The sequence below is a fragment of the Cricetulus griseus genome, chromosome X (genome assembly GCF_003668045.3).
Source record: "Cricetulus griseus strain 17A/GY chromosome X, alternate assembly CriGri-PICRH-1.0, whole genome shotgun sequence".
Taxonomy (NCBI): Eukaryota; Metazoa; Chordata; class Mammalia; order Rodentia; family Cricetidae; genus Cricetulus; species Cricetulus griseus.
This window is the reverse complement of record NC_048604.1, coordinates 2,775,678-2,799,433: the sequence shown is the minus strand read 5'-3', so window position 1 is coordinate 2,799,433 and position 23,756 is coordinate 2,775,678. Positions and strand designations below refer to the sequence as shown.

At 45.6% G+C, this 23,756-nt stretch overlaps 1 protein-coding gene across 1 annotated transcript in view; it reads right to left on the bottom strand.

The window, feature by feature from the left end:
- The window catches only part of Znf185 (zinc finger protein 185 with LIM domain), a 38,950-nt gene extending 16,121 nt beyond the window's left edge, over positions 1 to 22,829 (bottom strand). Inside the window, exons 1-18 of the mRNA XM_035450195.1 lie at positions 22,728 to 22,829; positions 22,453 to 22,576; positions 22,054 to 22,119; positions 21,116 to 21,154; positions 20,955 to 21,032; positions 20,431 to 20,517; positions 19,587 to 19,670; positions 18,591 to 18,674; positions 18,284 to 18,325; positions 17,236 to 17,319; positions 16,984 to 17,073; positions 15,959 to 16,045; positions 14,228 to 14,326; positions 12,697 to 12,783; positions 7,708 to 7,902; positions 4,945 to 5,142; positions 2,333 to 2,443; positions 1,030 to 1,110 (exon numbers count right to left, since the gene is read on the bottom strand). Of these exons, the coding sequence (XP_035306086.1) occupies positions 1,030 to 1,110; positions 2,333 to 2,443; positions 4,945 to 5,142; positions 7,708 to 7,902; positions 12,697 to 12,783; positions 14,228 to 14,326; positions 15,959 to 16,045; positions 16,984 to 17,073; positions 17,236 to 17,319; positions 18,284 to 18,325; positions 18,591 to 18,674; positions 19,587 to 19,670; positions 20,431 to 20,517; positions 20,955 to 21,032; positions 21,116 to 21,154; positions 22,054 to 22,119; positions 22,453 to 22,576; positions 22,728 to 22,761 (1,670 nt within the window). The 5' untranslated portion in view covers positions 22,762 to 22,829. The remainder of the gene's footprint in view (positions 1 to 1,029; positions 1,111 to 2,332; positions 2,444 to 4,944; positions 5,143 to 7,707; positions 7,903 to 12,696; positions 12,784 to 14,227; positions 14,327 to 15,958; positions 16,046 to 16,983; positions 17,074 to 17,235; positions 17,320 to 18,283; positions 18,326 to 18,590; positions 18,675 to 19,586; positions 19,671 to 20,430; positions 20,518 to 20,954; positions 21,033 to 21,115; positions 21,155 to 22,053; positions 22,120 to 22,452; positions 22,577 to 22,727) is intronic.
- Positions 22,830 to 23,756: the final 927 nt, after the last annotated feature.

The following is a 23,756-nucleotide window of genomic DNA, read 5'->3' as shown; positions in this document are numbered from 1 at the left end:
TTGTGCTGGTAGCTGAACTTGGTACTTTAAGAGTAACCAGGTGGTACTGGATTTAAAGGCATGAAGGGGTGGGTCATGGGGAACAGCTGAGGCTTGGCACTGTGTGGCAGAGCTGCAATCCCTGAAGAGAGCCCTGGGAAGGCTACTGGTGAAAGTGCAGTCCAGTTGCAGCAGAAGACCCCAGGATTTTGGAGATGCCAGTACCATGGGATGACCACCAAGAATAGCAGTAGTAGAATGGAGCCAGCCAGAGCCTAGAAGATAAGCTGTGTGTGCTGCAGAGGGCAGAACTGGAGAAGTGACCCAAACCCTTTGGAGAAGCCCAGAAGATGGTGAATGGATTCCAGACATTGGATACTGAGTTAACAGTTGGAGTTTGGTTTTACTTTGATTTGATTGTGACTGTGCCTTGGTTCTTCCCTATTGAAGTAAAAAAACAATTATTTTTTTAGGCACCCATAATTGAGACATTGGATTTTTTAAGTTTCAATTTTAGAAAAGACTGGATATTTAAAGAGACTAAACTTTTAAAGACTTTGGGGCTTTTAAATTATAGAATGTTTGTAATATAATATAGATATTAACATGTGATCTTGAGGATGAATAATAAAGGAAAGGTTATGGCTTAATAGTGCAGTGCTTGTGTGTCAAGATGACAAAGGGTCATTCGTGTTGGCTAGTTTTATATCAACTTGACACAAGTTGGAGTGAGGGTGGGTGGTATAGCACTGAAAAGACATGCAAGTACCTTCCTGCGTGACATCAGAAAGCGAACAGACAAGGTGATCAGTGAAAAGGTGTCTGGATATGAAGCCACCTAGCATGAAAGAACATGGGGGCTAAAGATGATTTTCTATCCACCTCACTACACAGAAAATCTGGAGACCCACAAGTCATGAATTAGTAGGCATCTGCAGTATGCCTTCATTACCCAGCAGCTACTTTCTACTAAGTCCTGAGTGAGGGAATAGGATGCAAGAATGAAGTCAGCATTGGGCCTGGTACAAGGTAGTTGAAACTTGTTCTTACCTGCCATAGGGTGAAAACACTGGCTTTCCAGAAGACACTTCACTAGTATTCATGTACTCCTTCACGAAGAGAATCCCTTTGCTGTAGAAGGAGCACAGCAGAACAGGACGTGTACTAGTAGATTCCAGGGGACTGAGCCTGGCCCACAGCAGAGGGTCAGTACCCCCTGCCCAGTTTGATGGAAATGCAGAAGCTCATGCAAAGGCCTAGGGTAGAGGGGTGGTGGGCTCCACAAGCCAGGCTGCAAGGGTAGCCACAGACAGAAATGCCAGGCTATTGATGCCATTGCACACATGGGCTCAAATCTTTGCTCCTGGGTTCATTCTGTGTTTGGTCTGAGATGTAAAAGGTGGCTTCCTGAAATCAATGGTAGCATGCCCTCTTCCATGGAAACCTCAAGCCCCCAACCCTCTCCCAGACTTCTGTGCTTCAGTCCCTCTGCTTTCCTTTCCCTCTTCTGTGGCTGAGTTTTTCCCCCATTCTACCCTCAACCAGAATATTATCAGTGGCAAATGACAGAGACAGCTGGCTCTTTCTGCTCAGCACCTTACTTGTAGCATTTACCTGCTACTTCACATTCCCTAACCAATCATGTTTCAGGTCCTACAGGCCACCTTACTGTATGCTTTTGGAAAGCCTCTGCAAGCTTTGGAAACTTGCTATTCTGCTGGCTCAGTGTAATCCCATTGATGACCCTCAATTCCATGCTCTAGTCCCATGGCCTATCATTAGCAGAGAACTTTTTTGGTATCTCAATACATACCTCTCACTCAGCAGGCTCCCTAGAATGGCACTCCTTCTTGTAAGCTAAAAGGTATTCAGTAGTACTGCTGAAGGAATAGGAGAGAGAGAGAGAGAGAGAGAGAGAGAGAGAGAGAGAGAGAGAGAGAGAGAGAGAGACATACAGAGGGAGAATGACCTGGCCTCCATGACTTTCATGGGTCTTCCCAGGTATGTCCCCCAGGGAAGCTAGCAAGGACCCACAGATGGCAAACCCCTGCTGCTGGTTGCATCTTCAAGTGTCCTATATGTTCCACTTTCTCTTCTTGTTGAGATGAGGAGAAGAAAAGCAGGCTACAGGACCATTTCCAATCCTAACAATAGGCTTGGAGAGTGTAAGATTTATACTTGAGGAACTAAGAACTATACTGTATCTGCCCATTTGATACTGGGATGCTAGGAGTGGGAAGAGACATCATAGAGAAAACAACACAGAACAAAAGTGGCATCCTTTACTTGCAAGGAGGTTATAGGTAACCTCCATGCCCAAGAATATTGCAACTTGCTAGATGCCCCTGCTTACATAGTTGAGCTGGAATGCGGCTCACTTGAGATGGCTGGAATATGCAAGTGAGTCTGTTCAGAGGTGACAGCAACATTAACAGTGACTGTGCAGCTTGAAGGTCTTTTCAGGCTGAAAGAAATGGAGAAGAGTGAGTCTGTCTCTACTTTCTGAGTTAAATAGTGCTTTATGAACTAACCTTTAAAAGTATGCCAGTGTTTTGGGAACAGTAGCTGCAAATCTTAATTATTGCTCTTGATTTCTTGTCAGGTGGGATGGGGGAAGACACAGCCCACTTAATGACTCAGGGGTGAAACTTTCATCTTTCAATTTTTACTCTGATTGATAGACTGCAGCCTAGGGCCTTGGTGTTGATAACTTATCCATCAGGTTACTGGGAATTTGGAATCCAGGAGGGAGCACCTGGAGAAAACAGTATAGTCTACTAGTTTGGGAACCAGACAAGACAATCCTTTTTTAGGATTAACAACTCCCTTACCCCATATCAAACTCCCTGGAGAACTGCAGGCCATGGGAAGAGAGTTGGACTCAGGCATTAATGAGAAGGCAGGTCAGATGTATCTCATTCTGCAAGACACCAGTGACCTTGGCTGCAATGGCCCTGGTCCTGGATGTCAACCTCCTAGGCAGCTCAGAAGGCCTTTCTTTGCCCAGCCCTTACCAACTCAGTATGCATATCCCAGTGATTAACAGTGCAGGCTCTAGACTCTTGACTGTGTGCATTCTAATTCATGTTAGGACCTTTCATATGGAAATAGTGAGATCCAGGTGTGACAAGAGACTCTGTCTCAAAAAATAAAGTGGAGAGGCTGGGGAGGATAAAGGTGCTTGCCACACAAATATGAAGACTGGACAAATATAGAAATCTAGGCAATATGGCAGCCACCTATAATCCCAGCATTGAGGACTGGAAATAGGGGATCCCTGGGGCAAGGTGGCTAGCTATACTAACAGGAATTGGCAAGCTCCAGGTTAAGCAAGAGACTCTGCCTCGATAAAAAAGAATTATCAAAGATATCTGATGCCAATTGGTACCCACGTACATATGTGCACGTGCAGCCACTGTGTACCTACACATTCACACATATGCACACACATGCGCCCCCCCCACACACACAGAGGCAGCAGTAAAGAGACAAAGTAAAAAAAATTAAGGAGACTCCCCAATACCTGCAATGTAAACACTAAGAGGCCTCCAAAGTTTTTCATCCCCAGTGATAAGGAAATATTCCATTTCCTTCCCAATGATTTCCTCTCCCTAACCTACAAAAGCCCACCTCCTGTTTCCCTGTTCACCTTACTCTATCCCTGTCAACCACAAGACCTATCTTTCAGGCCCTCTTTCCTCTTCTTTGCATAGGCTGCTTTTTTCCAGCTGCTTCAGACCTTCCCTGTTAACAACACTTTGCCTGAGCCACCCTCTGTCATAGCACAAGGTTTTTTTTTTCTTGGCTTATTACAAACAGAAAACAAAGTATGCACATCCTGGTGTGCAGTGCAGGCTGTGTGCTCTGACTCTATCCTAATTCCTGTTAAGACTCTCAAAACTGATAGACATGAAAAGGCAAAGGTCAAAATCAAATCAGAGGGCAGAATAATAGACAGGAAGCCCAGAAATAAAGGAATGGTGAGGATAATAAGCACGTGCTGCCTTGATTAGGAACTTCTCCTATACATCCTGCTAAGGCAGTAGCCAGTGGCATCTTCCAAGGAACCCACAATAGATGGATGTGGAGTTCACAAAGTTCCATCACAGAAATGGAAATGAAAGTGACCTTGTAGGAATAGGGAGAATGCCATCAAGTCATGCAATTTTCTCCTGCCCTCTATGTCATGCAACAGCCCTTAAGCTCACATTGTAAGTGATAATTGACAGAGCAGTCCAGGATAGAGAACAGTCATACAGACTTTGGAAAATTAAGAGGTTTATTTTCCAAAGTGAAAAAAAATATTGTATAAGCAATCTTAGTGTGGCCAGGCTCTGCTCTTCTGAAGCCAGGAGTCAGAAAACTCCCACTATGGGAGGCCTGTACTGCTCACAGAATGTGAAGGAGAAAACACTGTTTACTTTCTATCGTGTTCCGACTTGGTCTTCCAGCCTCTCACAGAAAACCTCTGATCCTTGTTTCCTCAAACTCCTGCTGTCAGCCAATTTCAAGCACTACATACTCCTAGGTCAGCACCACAGAGGTGATTTATTGCATCACTGGTCCTTCTCTGGCTATCCTAGTGGGGGCAGCAGTGACTTAAACACCTGACAGCCTTGAACTATGGTAATAAGTTTCATTCACACCAGACTCTAGCTTTCTGAAACCTTACAACCCCATGGATGCAAAAATACCCCATGTCCTTAACTCCAACCTCACATTCAGGCTTCAACTGGCTGCTGGACAACATGGTGCTCTACTGTAGTCTTGTTCTAACAGATATGGTGCTATGACTCGTAAAGGAGATCTGTACTTTAAGTCCTTGTTTGGTCTGTTTCCTGTTGCTTTGTAGCCACTCATGCCTGCAAAAGGAAATAGGCCTGTGCCATTGGTGCATGTGTTTGTCCTGTGTTGTGGCCCCTGACACCTGGATCAGAACAGCAGGCTGCCAGTTCAGGCCCTTACTTGTTGGTAGTATCATCCAGTTTGATTTGCTGCTCAGGGCTGCTGGGGCTGCTCTGTGGCTCTGGGGTACTGGGATCTGCAAGTTGTTGATAAGCCACAGCTTGGTCTCCTCGGCCTCCTCGAGGGGCCTCAGATGTCTTCTGCCAGACCTCACTGATCTTGGGGGTTGTATTGTTCTCCTCACAAGCAGCTGGAGTACTGAGAAAGAATGAATATCGTATATGTTATGCTGAGAGGAACAGAGGTCTGACCTTTGCTCAGTCTCTAGGGTCTGGATGTCATTTCCCAAGGGTATTGGAGAACCAATTTCAAGAGCCAAGCTGCCACTTAACTCTTAGAAAGAAGGCAGTCTCAAAGTGACAATCACAGCCACCTTGGTTTGGTTCCATGACTTCAATATTTACTAATTCTTCCATTTATCCAAACATTTCCTTCTTGGTACCACACCCAAATCATCTTCCTTCTCCAGGCCGTTCAGTATTTACTTTCAGATTTCTGGTCTACATGGTTTTGCTACTAATTTTTACCATTGTGATGGTTAATCCTACCACCAACTTGATGGGGTTTAAAATCTCATAGAAGATATACCTCTGGGCATATATGTCCTTGCTTAGGATTTTAGGAGAGAGGACACTCATTAGTACCTCTGTTTTTCTCATTTTGAGTTAAAAAAGAAAGCAGAAATGGAGATAAATGCCTATTGATGAAGGTTGGGTGCCTACAAGTTTGGAACCAAAAGGAAGGCTCGCTTTACATCCCTGAACCACATGAATTTACCCAGGTAGCTGATATCAACAGCTAGACTCACAACTGGCATGGGGATTTTTCGGGAAAAAAGCAGAGATTTGTTCTTGACCACCCCGTTCACTTGTTACCTGTAAGTTCACAATCTCAGCACTCTACACAAAGGTCATATCTTTATATAGCTCCAGGCTACTGGGATGACTTGTCACCTGGATCCCCTACAGGCTTTTCAAAATCAATATGGCCCAATGACCTTAACATCACACCTGTATAGCAACTCCTCTAATTTCCTCATCCTCAGATAGCTCCTTCCAGCGTCCCCCCTGTCACCCCAAACAGAAATCTGGGAGTATTCTTAGGTATCACCTTTCCATCACCATTACCTTTAATTAAAGTCATCTTACCCTCAGCCTGAGCCACAACCTCTGTACAGGTCTCCTGCCTTGTATACCGTGCATCTTCCTGGCCTGATACCAATTAGCTTTCATTCCCTGAAGTCACCCTGACTCTCCATTTACCATATAAACTACCCTTTGCCAGGCCTCTGGTTTCCTCAACCTGGAATGCCTTCTCTAGTGTATTTACTGGGGGGAATTCTCCTCAGCCTTCAAACCCAGCTCCAACCTCACTCTTCCTATAGAGAAAGCCACACCACTATTGCCTATCCATCTCCCAAGAAAAGGAAAACACAACCAATAACTTTCTTCTGCATCTGTAGGCTGCACTTTTAAAAACTTACTTAAAATTATTTTGGTGTCTCTTCATTGTACCTGGTACTGTGCTACATAAAGAAATTTTAAACAAACATTTTGTATACTGAGCACATTTCCCCCAGACACCTTACCCCCCCATTTCATAACCCCTCCAACTAATTCCCTTTGTTCCTCTAGACATTTTCATTTCTATTTGATGTCATTGCTTTTATATGCCTTAAAAAATCTAGGAACCATAAAAGAGAGAAAATATTATTGTGTTTCTGGAACTGGCTTAACATGATGATCTCCAATTACATCCATTTTCCTGCAAGTGACATGACTTTTTATGGCTAAAAAGAATTCCATTGTGCACAGAGGCCACATTTTCTTTATCTACTTGTCTGTAGCAGGATAACTATGTTGGTTCAACAGCTTGGTTATTATGAATAGTAGGCTGCATGTTTTAGAGCCCTAAGTGCACAGACATGAAGCTCTGAAGGAAACCACATGATGTGATGGTAAGTACAAAGTTGCTTAATCAGTGTCCTTGTTCAATTGTACCTTTTCCTGTCTCCCTGGTTAGAAAGAGTCTTGACTCTCTTCAGCATTTCTATCTTATGTGAGGAATCCTTTGATTTGCTCCTCATGACTAATAGTTTTGTTTGTACCCTACAAATCACCAAGCAGCACAAGCACTCTGCATGTACTGATCTGTCTGCATGCCCAGAGTTGTGGAACAACATGGTGTGGGATGGCAGGCTAACAGCCTTCTCAAGAGCTTGGACTTGAAAATATTCCCATACTTCACAGTCACCTCTACTCACAGTCACAGTACCCATCAGGCATAGACAGAGACACACCAAAACTTCTTCACTCTTTCTCTAGCTTCCTCACCCTGTCGCTATGTTTCACTTTATTACTCCTTTTCATTCTATTTTTCCGTCCCTCACATTCTGTGTAACTCATACTCTCTGTCATACTTCGCCAGCACTCTTGTATAAATAAAAATAGTCTTCATCATCCTTAGGACCCCACATGAACATGCTGGGAGACAGACTTCCCTCCTACCTCATGCACTGGGAAATAGCCAGGCTTCTTGCATTGATTACAGCCCCCTCCCATTTTCTTAAATCCCAGGAAGCTGTCAACATTGCCCGAGGACTAGGCTATAAATATCCTGAGCACTTTCAGAGAAGAACCCAGGCAGTGGCTATGCCAATGTGCTACACAATGGCCTGGAATGCAAGAAGCAGCCCCCAACTATATTGTGGTCCTCAGAGAAACCTTGGCCACAGGTTATCAGAAGGCCAGTGTAAGACCTTACCTGCTAGCACAGGCCTCAAGTTCAATGAGCTGATTGGGTGCACTGGGGCTGCTTTCGAGCTCTGGGGTGTTGGGATCTGCAGAGTGTTGAGTAGCCATGGCTGGGTCTCCCTGGCCTCCTTGTGTAGCTCCAGCTGTGTCCTGACAGGCCTCAATGGTCTTGGGGGCCACATTCATCTCACGATCAGCTGAGGGGCTGAGAAAGAACAAGTGTCATATAGAAAGAGGCCCAACGGACTGTCCCATTGCACTTTTGTTTGTCAACTCCCATGGGCACAGGATGGGGACACTCTCATCTAAAGAGAGGAGCCAGGCACTGCTGCTCCCTTGTCACTGAAAAGGGATGCCCTCATGCCAAACACAGTAATGTTTCATGTAATGTTTTACACTTGAAGCCAGCAAGGAGGGAGTGTCTTCCTCAGTTTTCCTGCTTTGGCCTCACCACTATGCCTTCACTGTACTTTCAATGGTGGAGGCCACAGGAAAGACAGTAGATGCTGTTAGATTCCCACTTCTTGCATAACCCCTCCCATCACCATTCCTGTCTCCACCGACAAAGACAAGGTCAGATTACTAAGACTATGACCGAAGCATTCCTGAGTCACTCCAAATTCAAGTTTGCTACAAGATAAGAAAGAACACAACTATCATCCCTGGAACACATTTATGGATGTTAAGCCCACAACAGGCAGGCTCTAAACCAGTATAACAAAGAGAATGAGTGATAGCCATGGTTTTCAGGGACTATACTGCAAAACTAATTTAACTCTTCAGCCTCAGGTAAAGGGAAGCCAAAACCCTTCTTGTACAGGACGGTGTAGTGCTCTGTAGATACAGGGGTTGTCCTGGCCAAATCAGTGAGCAGAACAAACATGCTCCAGAAAGCAGCTTGGAGGCTAGGGCAATATAGGTACATCCTAAGCAGGGCCACTGCAACTTCAGGAGTTGTAAACTTTATAGATCAAGAAAAAGAAATACAAGTCAAACACTCACAGGATACCTTTAGGTGCAACACAACATCCTGGAGGGGGTCTTTGTTACCTACCATTCTGCAGAGATAGAGAGAAAATAGCACCGAGGGAGGTCAATGAATGTGAAATTTGTTGTCTTCTCTGAAGCCTTCACAGAATCTGGTAGCTAAAATGGCCACTGCCAATTCCTGACCTAACTGCACACTGTACAGAAGAGAATGCCACTTTCTACACATGCACAATGTAACTGACCGCTTCACAACAGTTGCTAGCAGTGAGAACATGTCTAAAACTCACACTCTCATGTAGGATACTAACTAGAAAAAGCTCAATCTAGAAGGAAAACACAAGACTGTTATTAAATGACCAGATAAATGAATCAAGAAAATTGGCAGTGGGAAACAGAAGATAGCATTCTGAGTATCCTTGAATACTTTCAAAATAAAGAAATATTTATAACTACTTATAAAGCTTGAAGACTTTATAAAACGAGTATTTCATAGTATTCTGTGGCCTCCCCAAAGGTTCCACGTTCTTTACATATGTAAACCCATTTAGTGCTCTTTAAACTCTATATAAGTTATTTCCATTATTCTTCATGTAAGCGCTGAAAGACATGCCAAAAGTCCCATAGAGTTACCTTGGCCTTAAATCAAAGCTTTAGAATCCAAGCTCTTAGCCCACCATGCACAATCAAATCCCTACATTTTTTGACAGTTAAATGAAATCTGTGACCTTGGCAAAGTTTTGCCCCCTATCTGGCCCACACCTCATGCCCCTCAATCAGTCTGCTTATCAAAGGGACAGGGGCCTGTGAATTCACACAGCAAAGTCACAGCCCAACGGAGTGGGAGGTAAGTCATGGGTGGAGGGCTGAGTGGCCCTTGAGGTAAAGGCGGTACTGCAGTAGCCACTGCAGACTGCCCAGCTGAGGCCATCCACAGGTTGGCCACTGTAGCTAGCTGTCCCCTTAGATTGGCTGGGTGGGGTGGGGGATGGGCAACACGGATACACAACCAGGATCATTTGTGATCCTCCATCGCCATCTTGCGGCTGCTGCGGGAACTGCCTCAGAAGCCCCGTTGACGTCAGTCTCGGGGCAGCCATTTCGCCTTTCTCACGCACTGTCTAATTTCCCAGCCGGCAACGTAGCCTGAGCTCGCAACTGCAGGAAATGGCTGCGCGAGTGATTCATACCCAAACGCTGGCCTAGATACTGACACCCAGAGCATCATACGCATGCGCACAGCCGCAGGCAATGCACCAAATTGTAGACCTGCACAACTAAAGTATGCTGCAGTCTGGTTGGAATAGGCACAGGCGCATGCGTTCTGTATCCGCGGTGGGGGTCTGCAGCAGTCTGATTGGACCTATGGTTTCACATCATCAGTGTGTGTGTACCCGAAATGATGGTGCTAGAGGAGAGCTTGTCAACCTTAAAACTATTAGCATTTTAAAAGGGATACAGCTATTGTGTGTGTTGAGAAAAATCAGGCACTATTTTTACTTGTACTATAGGTCGTTTAGCAGCATCTATAATTCTAATCCTTTAGAAGCCACCCTTGCTTGTGGCATCCAACAATATCTCTGATTATTACGAAATGTCACAGGACGGTAGGAGGTGGGCAGGGCAAACCCCTGATTAAGAACTGCTACCCCTAACATTGGTTCCTAGTGTATACTGGAGAAGGGAGGAAAATGGGGAGCTTAAGAAAAATACTGGAGACTTATGCTCAGGAAATTAAACAAAAATCTCAAGAAGTGTTTTGTTACTAATACTGCCCCAGGCAGGGGCTGGAAAGATGGTTTAGCAGTTAAGAGCATTGTCTACTCTTTCCAGAGGCCCTGAGTTCAATTCCCAGCATCCACATGCAACTCAAAACCATCTGTAAGTCCAGTCTCCGGGGATTTATTGCCCTCTTCGGACATCCACTGATACTGCATGGAGGTGGTATGCAAATATCTACCACATGTAGGCAAAACACACATACACATAACAATTTAAACAAAACACACATACACATAACAATTTAAACAAAACACACATACACATAACAATTTAAACAAAACACACATACACATAACAATTTAAACAAAACACACATAACATAACAATTTAAACAAAACACACATAACATAACAATTTAAACAAAACATACATACACATAACAATTTAAAATTGAAAAGAAAAACCCAAGAGATTCTTAAGCACAGCCATTGTTATGAAACCCTGTCATTAGGAATATTTGATTTGATTTTTCAAACTGGTAAACATCAAAGGAATGTACCTCTTGGAACCTGGGCTCTACAATTGGACAGATTTAGACTTTATTCCTAGCTCCTCTCATCAAATGAGTGGACCCAAGTTTTCTTCCCTGTCAAACTGCACAATCAGAAATCTTTCTTGGCTTGAGGAATGATAACACCAGATTAATACACCAGCTGGTCCTGACATTAGGCTCCAAACAAATTTTGTCAACTAGCTTGCTGAAATTTCTCTTAAGGTTTGTATAAACCTGTTTATTAGGACTCAGCTATGCCACAGGTATGGTTTTGGATAAGTCACTTAACCTTTTTGTTTGCTTCCCCATTTACTTATGTCACAGTTATTGGGACAACTTTAAAGCACGTAAAGACAACATATTGCCTGATATAGAGCCATTGTCCACACCACCTCCCAGCATATGATTTAAAGTAAAAAGGCAATTGTAGTTGTAATGTTGACATCCAAACACCATTCACCTTTAAGCTTATAAACCACATCTTTTCACTCATTGGTTGCCAGCTTTGCTTTGGAATATGCTAGGCACATTTCCTCCACAGAGTTATTGGATTCACAGTTTTTTTTTAGCTTCAGCTGTCCTCCTTCTTTCTAGAGTTGATTCTTTCTGTTTGTTCACTTGAACTACCTCCACCACCCCCACAATCCCTTTTAACAAGTATCCCCCCCTGACCACTGTCTCTCTGTCTTAGGACGATGGCTATTATCTGCAGAACACTACCCTTCCAAGAAGACATGGGTACCTGGGTTTCAAGCCTTTGCTTTTCATACACACTAGTTGTAAACCTGAAAGGTACCATGGGGTCAGAATAGAAGGCTATAGCAGGAGAATGGACCATGGAGAAAAGCATCAAGATTAACATAGCAAAGAAACCAATATTAGAAGACTGTATCTCTCCACATATACATCACAGGCTACATCTAATAAGACAGCACAAATGATGTTCCCAGATCTGGTCCACTTCTCTTCCCCCCCCCCTCTCTCTCTCTGTCTCTCTCTGTCTCTCTTTCTGTGTGTGTGTGTGTGTGTGTGTGTGTGTGTGTGTGTGTACACATGCTTGTGCACACGTGTGTGCATGCACACTCGCCCCTCCCCTGCAGCACTGGCCTGGAAACCAACAATTAGGCTAGACTAATGAGCCAGCGAGACCCAGAGATCCTCCTGTATCCACTTTGCAGTTGGTAGAATGTAAAGCTTCTTATGTGAGTTCTGGAAATCCAAACAGGTGTTTCTGCTTACAGCATAACTGCTTTACCAGCTTAGTCATCCTGAGTCCCCCAATTCCATTCTCAGGAATGCTCTTCTCTTTCTTAATAAACTGTCTCTACTTTTATTTCCATGGTTCTATTCTCATTGCTTGGGTGGCTACCCAATATCCACTAAGCTATCCCAAAGACCCCCTTCTGCTGTAGCACTGATTCATTCAAAGGATGAGAGTTCCTTGAAAGCAGCACCACAGCTTCATTGTCTGGAAATGGGATGGAGCAAAAGGAATGTGCCATCCCAGCAGCTGAGGGAAAGTGACATTTCTTGATTAGAGTGCTTTTTCACTGGAAACAATAGTAGTTAATGGAAAGCTTCCTGGCACAGATAGAGACTAAAAAGTTTCAGCTGGATCTTCTGTCTCTCCATACATTTCAGGCTAGTTCACAGATACAGCTGGCTTCATCTTCTTAGCCAAAGCCTGATTGATGCCCAAGCTGTTTGGGTTTCTAGCACTGTCTGCTAATGCCTTACCCCTTGGGGTCTGTCTTTTCATTTTCCAGGTCTGCTGCACTGTTGTTCTTCTTGTTATCCAGGAAAGAACTTATCATCGTGTCAAACCTGAGGATAGGAAGCACAAAGGTCTGATGAGGCTCAGAACAGCAGAGACTGGTGTCCATGGCTTCCCCTTTGCCAGTTGCCTTCTCAGAGGACAAGGAAGGACTGAGTTTGCAGTAAAGAGAGAGTGTTCTGTCCCACTAAAATCACTGCCATTCCCAGAGAACTGTTTTCTAAGACTCAGCCTTCTAGTGGTGGCTGTCTATCCCTGAGATCTGTCTCCCCAAATCCTCCTTGTTGGGGCAGACAACAGCTTTTATGAGGGTGTATAAACAGGAAGGGTGACTCCAATAAATAGTCAAAGAGAAAGTCACCCAGAGCCAGGCCCAATCATACTGGATCAGATGTCTTCTATAGCAGACAACAGCACACTGAACCAGTGTGCACCACTGTAGTACAGGAGAAAGAAAAGGCTGTATGTAGAGTCTCCACTTGTTCAAGGAAGTGAGAAGCTACTGGGAAGTTGAAAGAGGGGATAAATTATCCTGGTTTATTTTGGGAAGATTTCTCTGATGCCTGCACAGACAGCAAAAATGATACAAGAACTGAGTCCTTGGCCCGCTGGCCTTTCCTAGACCTGCTCAGAAACACAGATTTCAGAGGTGAGGCCTACTGTATCTGGTTCCAGGTACCCATTGCAGCTGGGTATGTTAGTGAGCAAATGAACCTGCTAAGAGAACCAGTTGGGGAAGCAGCCAGAAGAGCATCCTCACAAGATCCTCCTGGGTAGACTTCAGGAGGTCACAGGGTTGGGCTGGCCCTCTAGCAGTTTCAGCTCTCTACAGACCAACCATAATGTTGCTAGCACATTTTGAAACTGCACTATTATTTGTGCCAGTAACTGTATAACTAGCCTTTGTCTCCAGGGATGACTCCAGTTTGGTTTGGAACCACATGGAGATACCCTTGTTAACTCCTCAAATCACCTGATAAAAGTGGCTCATGACTCAGTCAGGGCATTCTTATATCCTAGCTTGTTTCACTGATCAGGGAAGAGTGTGGGGCAAGCAAGAGATTTAGGGGCTTCTTCCTCTTCTGGAAAGGGAGAAATAAGAGACTAGGCACCCCTGAATTTGTCCTCAGAGCTCAGTCATGAAGTGAGAAGGCACTTATTCTTCCATTATTAGGTCATTTGTTACTTTGTTTCTTCTACCTTCCTTACACATTCATTCTACCCAAGGCTAGTCCATGCTGAGGGATGGACCAAAAGCTATGAGTTAGGTGCTTGTATTTGCTCTGCAGGGATTTAAGAGTCGATGATGGAGGTGTGGGAGTGCCTAGACTGGAAGGGAAGTAAGTCCATCAAGAAGTAAAAAAATCCAAGAGCAAAGGATGTGGGGGGGGGCAATACAGAGGAGTCCTAGTCCCAGCCGCCCAAGTAGTTTTGCTGCTTGAATCTGGCCTCTCACCAGGGATCTGAGAGAATTGTGTCCCACTAGCATCTCACCCTCTTTTCCCTGTGCCAATGCCTGCTCCAGCCAGACCTTCTGGTGGGGATTCTGTGGCTCCTGGTTCCTCACTGCCATCATTCAACTGTGCAGGTGATCTAATATTGGAAGAGAAGAATTTGTTGACTTTGTGTAATTTAGATGTCTTGAGAGTATGTCTCATGACTTGGGAGCAGAAGTCTTTGGTTGCCTCACTAAATTGCTCTGATCAGAGCCAATCCAAGCCTAAGTGGACTTTCTCAGCAAGTATTTCTCTTTCATTCAAATTTAATAGATTAGGAACATGAATGAAAACAAAATGGGTTGGAAACTAGGGGGCAGGTACTCACATTGGTGGTCAATGGTCAACAGAACAAGAGACAAGGAATTCGGGGCTGCTAGTAAGTCAGAGAGGGCAGACAAACTTCCCCATTTATCTAAGACCCCCTTCCCTCATTCCTGGGGATCACACCAGGGGTCTAGGGCTCCCAAATGAGAAGGGGTGGGGGACAAAGGACCGTGAGAGGGACAGACTGGTCTGGACTTGGTTCTCCTCTGCAATTTGATATCTTGAGAAATATTACAGTTTTGCTTTCTATAGACCCACCCCCTTTCTGCTTTTACTTTTCCCTCTGCAGATATCCAGCAATAGTATAGTGCTGGTCTGTATTTAAGCTACTAACTGACTTTGGACCCAGGCTCATGGAAGTTCTTTGGCTGAGTGCACATGGGCTTTATATTAGGGAGAAAATCTACTCCCTGCAGTGAGTTACCTTCCAGAGGCTGTATTGCAATTCTTAATTTCATTCTCACAAGCTGAATCTCTTTTTAATTCTTCAGAGAGTGATACTTCATTGCTTTTGTGGGAAGACTTATAGAGCAAAGATATGACTTAACTACTCCTTAACCACCCATACTCTGATGGTTATCCCATCCTTAAATACCAACTGTCTCTTAGGAGCTAAAAACTTGCTAATGATGGGCTAGCCAACTCACAAATCCTCATTATTAGTCACTGTTGTTGACTAGGGGCCAGACTCTATTTTTCTATCTTTCCTCACATTAATTCTCCACCTCAGCTTCAAGATATGGGTAATATTGTCCTTCACACCCATTTTCTAGATGTGCCACCTGATGTTCAGAAGGCCCCAATGCTGTGCTCCCTAGTCTCTGATCCTGCTAGCCTGTTTCCTGGCTGTCCACCCCACTGCTTCTCTCAGGAAAGGGGTTGGAGGTTTGTGTTTCCTGATGGATGTGGCCCCTTCATCTATCCTCATCTTAAGCACAGGGTACTGTGGAATTATGCGCCATGGAGGCAGACCCAAGGACCCTATCCCAATGCCATCTTCTATTAGCTACGTAATTAAAACCCTGGTTTTAATAATGGATCACACAGACCCAGTGTCCCCACCCAGCTCTGCTGGCCTGGCCTGTCACTTTCTGAGGACATTGGGGTACATCGTATAGTCAGTACTGTAGGCTGATGTAGTCCATATTAGCATCTGTGTCCTTCATCAGAGTCAGTAGTTCTGGCCTAGGGAGTCCCAGGGCAAGGTCTTTGGCCTCACAAAAACCAAACACTCATTATATAATTATTGTTGAATAAAATATTGAGACAGTGATGGAGAACCCAGATTGGCTACAACTCCTACTAACCAGTCATCCCCATAGTGGCAGAGGTAGCCTCCTGCCTCTCTGCTCATCTTAAGAAAGGCGTAAATGGAGGCAGGACAGCAATGGGGCTCCAGTACCTCAGGGTTTCCAGGTCTGAGGCCACCAGGTGGAGTCCTGCTCTGGGGGTTGTGATTTGCAAATGGACGATCTCCTCAGTTCTCAAGCTGTAGGCCAAAGGACAGTCTGGATAATTTCTGAGAGAGAAGCTTCCTCTTTCGGTCTGTGTCAGCATCCAAGAGCATTCTCCATCTGGTGCTTCACTACAGTGTGATACCCAGACCCATTTTCCTCCCCCTCCTTGCCCTCATCTGCTCTGTTTTTGAGCTTTCTTGGTACTGTAGCTAAGCTCAAGCACTGACCCACAGGCCTGTGAAAGGGTATCGCCAGTTTCCCACTCTGAGCTAATGCTTGATCACTCAGAAAATAAAGGGGCTTCTAGATGGGCTTCCCATCTGGTAATGGGATGCTGTGAGATGGGCTTGAACTGGAGGTGAGGGCTTGACATGGTCAGGCTGACATTTTAGAAAAGTCTCCAGGGCATGGGAGGTAGTAGCCTGAAAGCAGAGAGGTAGACTTGTAGGGGCAGGATGAAAACAAAGAGGTAGGCAATCCATAACCTAGATCACAGCCTATGGAAGGCGAAATCTGCTTGCTTAACTCTGTCCCTTAGTCTCCATCCTAAATGGACACTGGGGACCCTGGAAACTGACTTTATAAGAATAGACCTCTTCCTGTTCTGGCTTCAGGGGTTTTTCCAGGGTGCCATGAAGAGATGGTCCTTAGAAAACCATGACATTATCCAAAGACTCAATCCAGGATGAAAGTAAGAGCAACAGAAAAGCTTGTATCCCCTGTCAGACTCAGCACCATTCAGTGAAAAGTACAAGGAAGCACTGAGGTCTAGTCATCTGTAGCTACTGGAACGCTCAGGGTTTGGAATCGGGGCAAAGCATATCCCTACCTGTAGTGAGACGGGCAGGACTTAGATGACCCTGCACTATCATCCCACTGCTAGACCTTCCTTGGTTGCCAAACACAGCCAACCAGATCAGTGGAAACCATGTTACCAGCTCATAGCGCAGAGCTGGTTCCTGACACTCACCTGGATTCCTGGCTTCCAGAGGGTCTGGGCACACTTGCCATGCACTCAATTCGAACTGCTTGAGACACTTGGGTTCTGTCTCTATCCATACTGGCAAAGAAGGCAGACGTGAGATGTGCTGGAGACAACAGGTCTGTCTCCTAGGTAGGGTAAACTTGGGCAAGTTAGAGAAGTACCAGGAGCAAGCTTAACAATGGGATGCCACTTCTGCAGTGTCCAGTGTGTCACAGACTATGGTGAGTAACTGATTACCTGTTTAGGCCAGAAACAGGAACTGCTAGAGTAGGTGTCTCCTGTTTTTTCTCAGGAGGTATGTCCTCATCCACCACATCAACCCTGTAGGCAAGAAAAATGTGGTCTTCTCACCTACCTTGGTGCTTCATGCCTTTGACCAATGTGCTTTCACCAGTATCTAGATGAGACGAGTGACTGAAACCTTGGCCACCCCAGCTCAGGGTGAGGAGGTAGGACATTGCCATTGAATATTCCCTGGAACTCAGGGAGCTTTGTCTAGAAATAAGTTCTTAGACGATATAAAAAGAATAAGATGAGGTCCCACTAAATTAGGATACACCCTGAATCTAATGTCAATGTCCTTCTGACACTAATGAAAACAGTAGCCTGGTGAGGCAAATACAATTTGTTCCAATCATGCCAACACCTCAGCTTCAGATTTCTGACCTCCATTTCTGGGGTTTTAAGCCACCCTGCTGGTGGTAGATTTCTCCATTAATAACAGCTAATAAGCACACGTTATTCTTTGCTACTTTGTCTGTGCTCACTGTAGCCTAGTTAGCTACTGTCATTCAACAACACCACCATATTTCCACTCTGGGCCTTTGTACTGGGTAGGTCTTGGTCTGGCATATTTGGAATTGTTGCTTCATCGATGACTTGCCACCTATAGCTTGTTATGTATGCCACTTTATCTGGAAGGCCTTTGAACTCCACTCAACTAAAAGCCCCAATCCAAGATTCACCTTCACACGTTTCTTCTCCATGTTCTATCCAACATTTTCCTCCTACAGAAATTGACCTAGTTTTCACCATGTTTGCCCTACAGGACTAATCAGTAACATCACAGTCGGCCCCCATGGAGTTTCTCTTGGTGGTTCTGGTCCTGGTTCTGGGTGACAGGAGAGCACAGGGCAGGGCAAGAGAAGATGACTCTTGCTATGGTTGGAAAGGACAACTGTCTTTGCTCAGAGACAGAAACCTTCCTTTTCTCTATACCCTACTGACAGGAGGCTTGCTGCCTGGATAGCATCTGGCTCCTGAGGCTTCCCTTAGTGATACTTACCTTTTTGCAATAAATGGGGCCTGCAGCTCCTGGGTAGGACTGCTAGAAAGGAAGCAGAATGGGCACATGTTGGAAAAGGCTCAAGGACAGGTGCCATCTTAGAGACTCTCCTATTCCCATTACCTCCTGCTTTTATTCTAAGAAGTGCATCTGAGGCTCCTGTGAAGGTCAAGGTGGAATGCCCTTATTCTTTCACTAGTCAAAGGAAAGCTGAAGCCCCAAGCGGAAGAGAAGGACCCCAGGTCATGGAGTCAGTAATGGCCAAGGCAGGCTCAAGCCTGCTGGGCCTCATTCTGAGACAACTCACCTAGTGCTCTTCTTAGCTGCCGAGAGGACATAAGAGTGCTCCCGTGAGGCTGTCTTCCTTAGAACACTGCTTGCAGCTTGTGATCTGGGGTAGTACAAGGTGGGGGCATCTGATGTGTGTCAAACTAGCCACTCTGTCAGTCTAGCCTAGAATGTTCACTTAGCTGACTCAGGAGTACCCCCTGGTAGTTTAGGAGCATAAGCCAGGGTAGCAAGCACTGCTATAAAACCATGGACACTGAAGGAAGGACCCTTAACTCGGGGAGTGTATCGCATGTGCCCAGCCCTGCTCTGCATGCTGAAATTCTCACACTGGTTCATTGAGCCTCACAACCAGGCAAGTAGGTGCTGACATACTCCATGACTGACTGACTGAGCCTGGCCACTGTTCTGGTGATTTGCCTAAGCTAAGCAGGTGGCAGAATGGTTTCTTATTCATTCCTCTGCCTCTGCACTATAGATATTTCAAGCCTCATGCAACTGTGGTCTTTTTGCATAGCACTGCCAGCCTTCCAAGGCCTTCAGTAGGAGACTGTCACTATGCTTCAAACCATATATGGGTTGGCAGATGCTGCCCTGCAACTGAATTTTTTATAAGTAAGAGGCATTTGAAACTCTGGAGACCATTCCTGCACCCAAAGTACACTGCAAACACAACACACCCAGAGACAGCAAAGTACAGAAGGCCTTTCCTAGTGCACTTTACCCTGAATATTAATTAACTTCCTTTGAATCTGCACATGAGTCTTTTCACGGACCTATGTGTTCCCTAGATTCTAGCCCTACAAGGTTCTCAGAAGTGTCACTTGAGCTGGCCCAGCACTGAGAAGTACCTCATAAACTTGTGGAATGACAACTGTACCCATACACCATGGGGTGACCTCATGGCTTGTGTGCTATGTATTTTGTACTCTGGCTAGTATAATTCTTTTCAGCAGTCTGTTAAGATTCTGGCTCCTGCCCTACTCATGGGTATGCTTATAAGGGACACCATTACCTCCGTTTCTGTTCATCTGAGGTGAAGGGCACCTCCTCTTCCTCAGTCCCTGATGTGGAGCTGTGTCTGATGTTGTGCGGTGCCCTGTGGGGGAAGAGAAGCAGGTATGACTCTTCTTCATCCATTTCCTTCCTAGTCCCTGTTACAGGCTACTCCCCTTAGCATCTTGGCTTCTTGACTGCCAGTTCCAACACATTGCTGTTGCAACCTTGAGCTTTATCCTGTTTTCTGTCCCTCAATAGCCAACAGTCTCACTAATTCCCTAGAAATATCTGCCAGCTGTTCCATGAAACACGATGATGGGGCAAGGAATAAGCTGTATAAAGATGTGGAGTCCTGGGAAGTGCCGGCACAATACAGGCATTTGTCCAGAGCTCCCTTCCCTGGCCAGAGCCTTGGAAGGAACCTTAAGGGAAGCTCAGCTTTAGACACAAAATGCCCACACCAATAGTCTATGGGGACAGTGATAACATAAGAAACATCATGCCTCCAAGCACAGCTCAGCTAAACCCAGCCCAGCCTGAGAATCTGAGACCTGAAGGGGCACAGGGGTACATCTAGGAAACAAAGACAGTGGGTAGCACTCCCCATGGCCATGGCTCACTGTCCATTCTCAAGACCCATGGGCTCCTTCCAGAAGCTTCTTACAGTCTTTGCTTTGCGTCATATTAGTGTATTAGGCATGGCCATTCAATTTTCTAGAGCTCTGCTCTAGGGCACAGCTATAAGTGGCAGGGGCTGTCAAGCCAATAGGACTAGCTCTCCCCAGGTAAGTGACTAACTCAGAGGGTAAGTGTCCACTTGCCCTCAGTAGGTCCACTGTCTGGGATCATTGTATACTCACAGCTTCTTATAATCTTCCGTAGTGATCTTATAACCAGAAGAGTGATGCGGAAGACCAGACTTAGCTGCTCCCAGAAGTCCAGAAGCACTAGAAGAGTAAGATATTTCCATCTGCCCAACCACGGGTCCCCTCTTGCCTCTAAGTTTACCCACACAGCCCAGGAGAGACAGGACATGGACCACTAGGAGACTTTCTTGTTTGTTGTCAGCCCTGCCAGACATTTTGAGTAGGGCAGACCCAGCTAAGTCCCAATGAAACAGCCCACTGGGCTCTCATTTGTATCTTCTCCAATGGAGCCCCAGTTCTGACTGATAACCGAGGTGTTTACATAACATGATGCCTTGGCATACTGGGAACTAAGTGCATGGGACAATCTACATCTCTATCCAGAGTTCCCCTCCCAGCCACTGCCCCTGGCCAGTGGCCAGAGCCAGACAGGACATTCCCATACTCCTTGGACTTGGCACTGGACAAGGCTCTTCCACTGTCCTATTGACCATCTGGCCAGCACACCAAGGATGTACCTTCTTGGAGCTCCATTGGTCTTAGAGAGGTGCTTTTGGGAGTGAGAAGAGCTGTCTATTGTTCTGGTGAACACTCCCCTACAAGAGATACCAGAAGATATTGAGAAGTCTGAGTGTGGTGGTAGTGGTATAAGGATGCAGGTAGTCTTGACGTCACTTACCGGATGATGTAACCCGCGGGAACCTTTGTGTTTGGAGTCCTGCCAAGAGAAAAGGAGGCATGAGGGGAACAATGCCCTCACTACAGAGCTCAAGCCAGCTTATTGCATTCTGTCCCCAACTACTGTTGATAGGTATCTCAATATAGTGACCGGGTACTCACTTAGCTCCACCTATCTCTCCTTCAATCTCTCCCAGGAATACTGCCATGGCTGATCCCTCCACAGCCGTGTCCAGCATAGCCCCGACTTACAACAGGGTTCCAGACAGGCTTGCTCTATGTTTTCACATTTATTGAAAAGTTCGAGAAGTTTCTGCTCTTCTAGGCACTAGGGCACTTAAAGGAGCTCTGCCTAGTCTCTCCTGGATCAGACTAAAAGTCCCTTGGCCAGAACCCAAGCTAACCCCAAGCTGGGCCTGAAGTAAATAGAAGGTAAGGCCCCATGGCCTTCCTGTTCCATTCCTCTAGAATGTTCCCTCCTCTGGTCCCTAGGGCACTCACATCCCAAATGGTGATGGAAGTGTGAAACCAAAAGGTATGCCTCAGGCTTGCTCAATAGATAGAAAACATTAGTTTCTGGGTACTGGGGCTTGCCATTTGTCAATAACAGAGGGGTTCAGATGACTTGGAGGGCACTGAAGAGAGCATACTAGAAGTAGTGAGAAGGGGGTATGGGCTGGGGCAGGCAATAGGGCCCCCTCTGAGGAGTTGACAAGAGGACAAGGACTCAGTAGATAATCCTATCCAGCATTATGAGAGCTCTAGGCTGGAACATCAAGGTTCAGTCTAAGCGTACCACAGAGCCCCAGCATTTAGTCCTACAGACCCTGTTTTTTTTTTTTTTTTTTTTTTTTGTATTCCTTATGTGATGTCTACCCTTCCTTGCAGCAGAAGAGCCTCTGGGGTCCATTTAAAAGTCAGCTAGGTACCACCTCTTACCTGGCATTTGATACTTCTCCAATTGATGAGGATGATGTTGCATGGGTTTGTCGTGAAGGAAGCTCTCTGTGGAAAGACAGGACCTGAATATAGTGGTTCACATGTTCTTTGCCACCTGTTACCCTGTGGCTCCATCCCAAAGTTGGCGTGCTATGCACCACCTCTCCTCTCCTGACCCACTTTACAGGTATGTGACTATACACACCTCTCAGTATCTAGGATTGTCCCATCTGTGGCTATGTTCAGGTTGTACCTTCACCTGGCTGGCCAGTGGACACACAGCCTGACTTAGCTCTAAATGGTGAAATGTCCTCAGCATCTCACCTGGGGTTGGGTCCCATGGCTCCAACCCCAATGTTGCTTGCTGCCTTCCCTTCTGGCCTTGCCTCCTGGACTTACATAGTATGGTCCTCTGAGTCCTCACGCTTGATGATCCAGCTCTTGTCACCCTTCAGTGTAGTTCGTACTTTCATTTGTTTTAGGACATTATTGCGCTCCTCTTCACCGGGTGACAAAGGTTTCCCTGGCAGAAGCAAGCCTAAGAGCCTTAAAAGGTGAACCCTAGTCCCAGGGCCCTTGCCAGCCCTCCCATTATGAGGTCATCCATTAGCTGCCTGGGCAATGTTCATGTCCCTCTAAGGATTTGTCTGAGATAACATGTAACCCAGGCTCACCTTTTCCATTGTCTCCTAATGCTGGGTTACTCATGATGTTTGGTTTTGAAATCTGTTATTAGTGGATTCAGTGGGCTCCTGAGGACAAAGACAAACACAGATTTGTCAATATGTGAATTTGTAATGGCGTGTGGGTCACCTCTAGAGTTTGCATGTGGTTTGTCCCCTGAGGCCTCTTGTGCTGGAAGCTTGGTCCCACATAGCAATATTAAGAGATAGTGGGACTTGTAAGAACTGAAGTTTGTGTTAGTATTCAGGCATCTGTACTGGCCTGTCCTTGGAGTTCTGACAGGATATGCTCTCAGCTGCAGCCACTAAGAGCACAGCCTGTGCATATTCACTATGTTCCTTTTAAAAGGGCCCTGCCCTTGTGTGGGCTCCGTCACTTAGCTGGTTTAAGCATCTGTCTAGTAAAAGGGCCCTGCCCACCTGCCATACTTCTGTCTCTATCTTTTTTTTCCTCCTTCTGTCTGTCTGTCTGTTCCCTTCTCTCTCTCTTTCCTCTCTCCTGCTGTTCCTGCCTCTGGAGGTTGATTTCCCCCTTCCCTTTCCCCCTTTTTAGGATCCCTTTCCCTAATTACAAAAAAAAAAAACCCTCTGCTTGAACCCTGTCTCATGGCATCTTTCTCTAGCATGCTATTTTTCTTAAATTATAACAGTTTGGGGGATGGGGAAATAGCTCAGTCACTGCTTAGAATGGTAACATACCCTTATTCCTAGCAAAGATAAGCAGGATCCCTGAGGCTTGCTGGCCAGACAATCTAGCCAAATTGATGAACTCTAAGTTTTCTGAGAGATCCTATCTCATAAAGTAAGGCAAACAGTGATAAATATACCCAGTGTTGACCTCTGACTTCCACATGCACATCTATAGTCACCTCCTTCTACCCACACACCCATACCCATATCCCTCACCCCCCCCACACACACACAAAGCAAGGTTTGATGAAAGGCAATTAGATCATTGGGAGAACTGTTTTATGATAGATTTAATGTCTTGGGAGAACCTGGTTAGTTCGCATGAGTGTT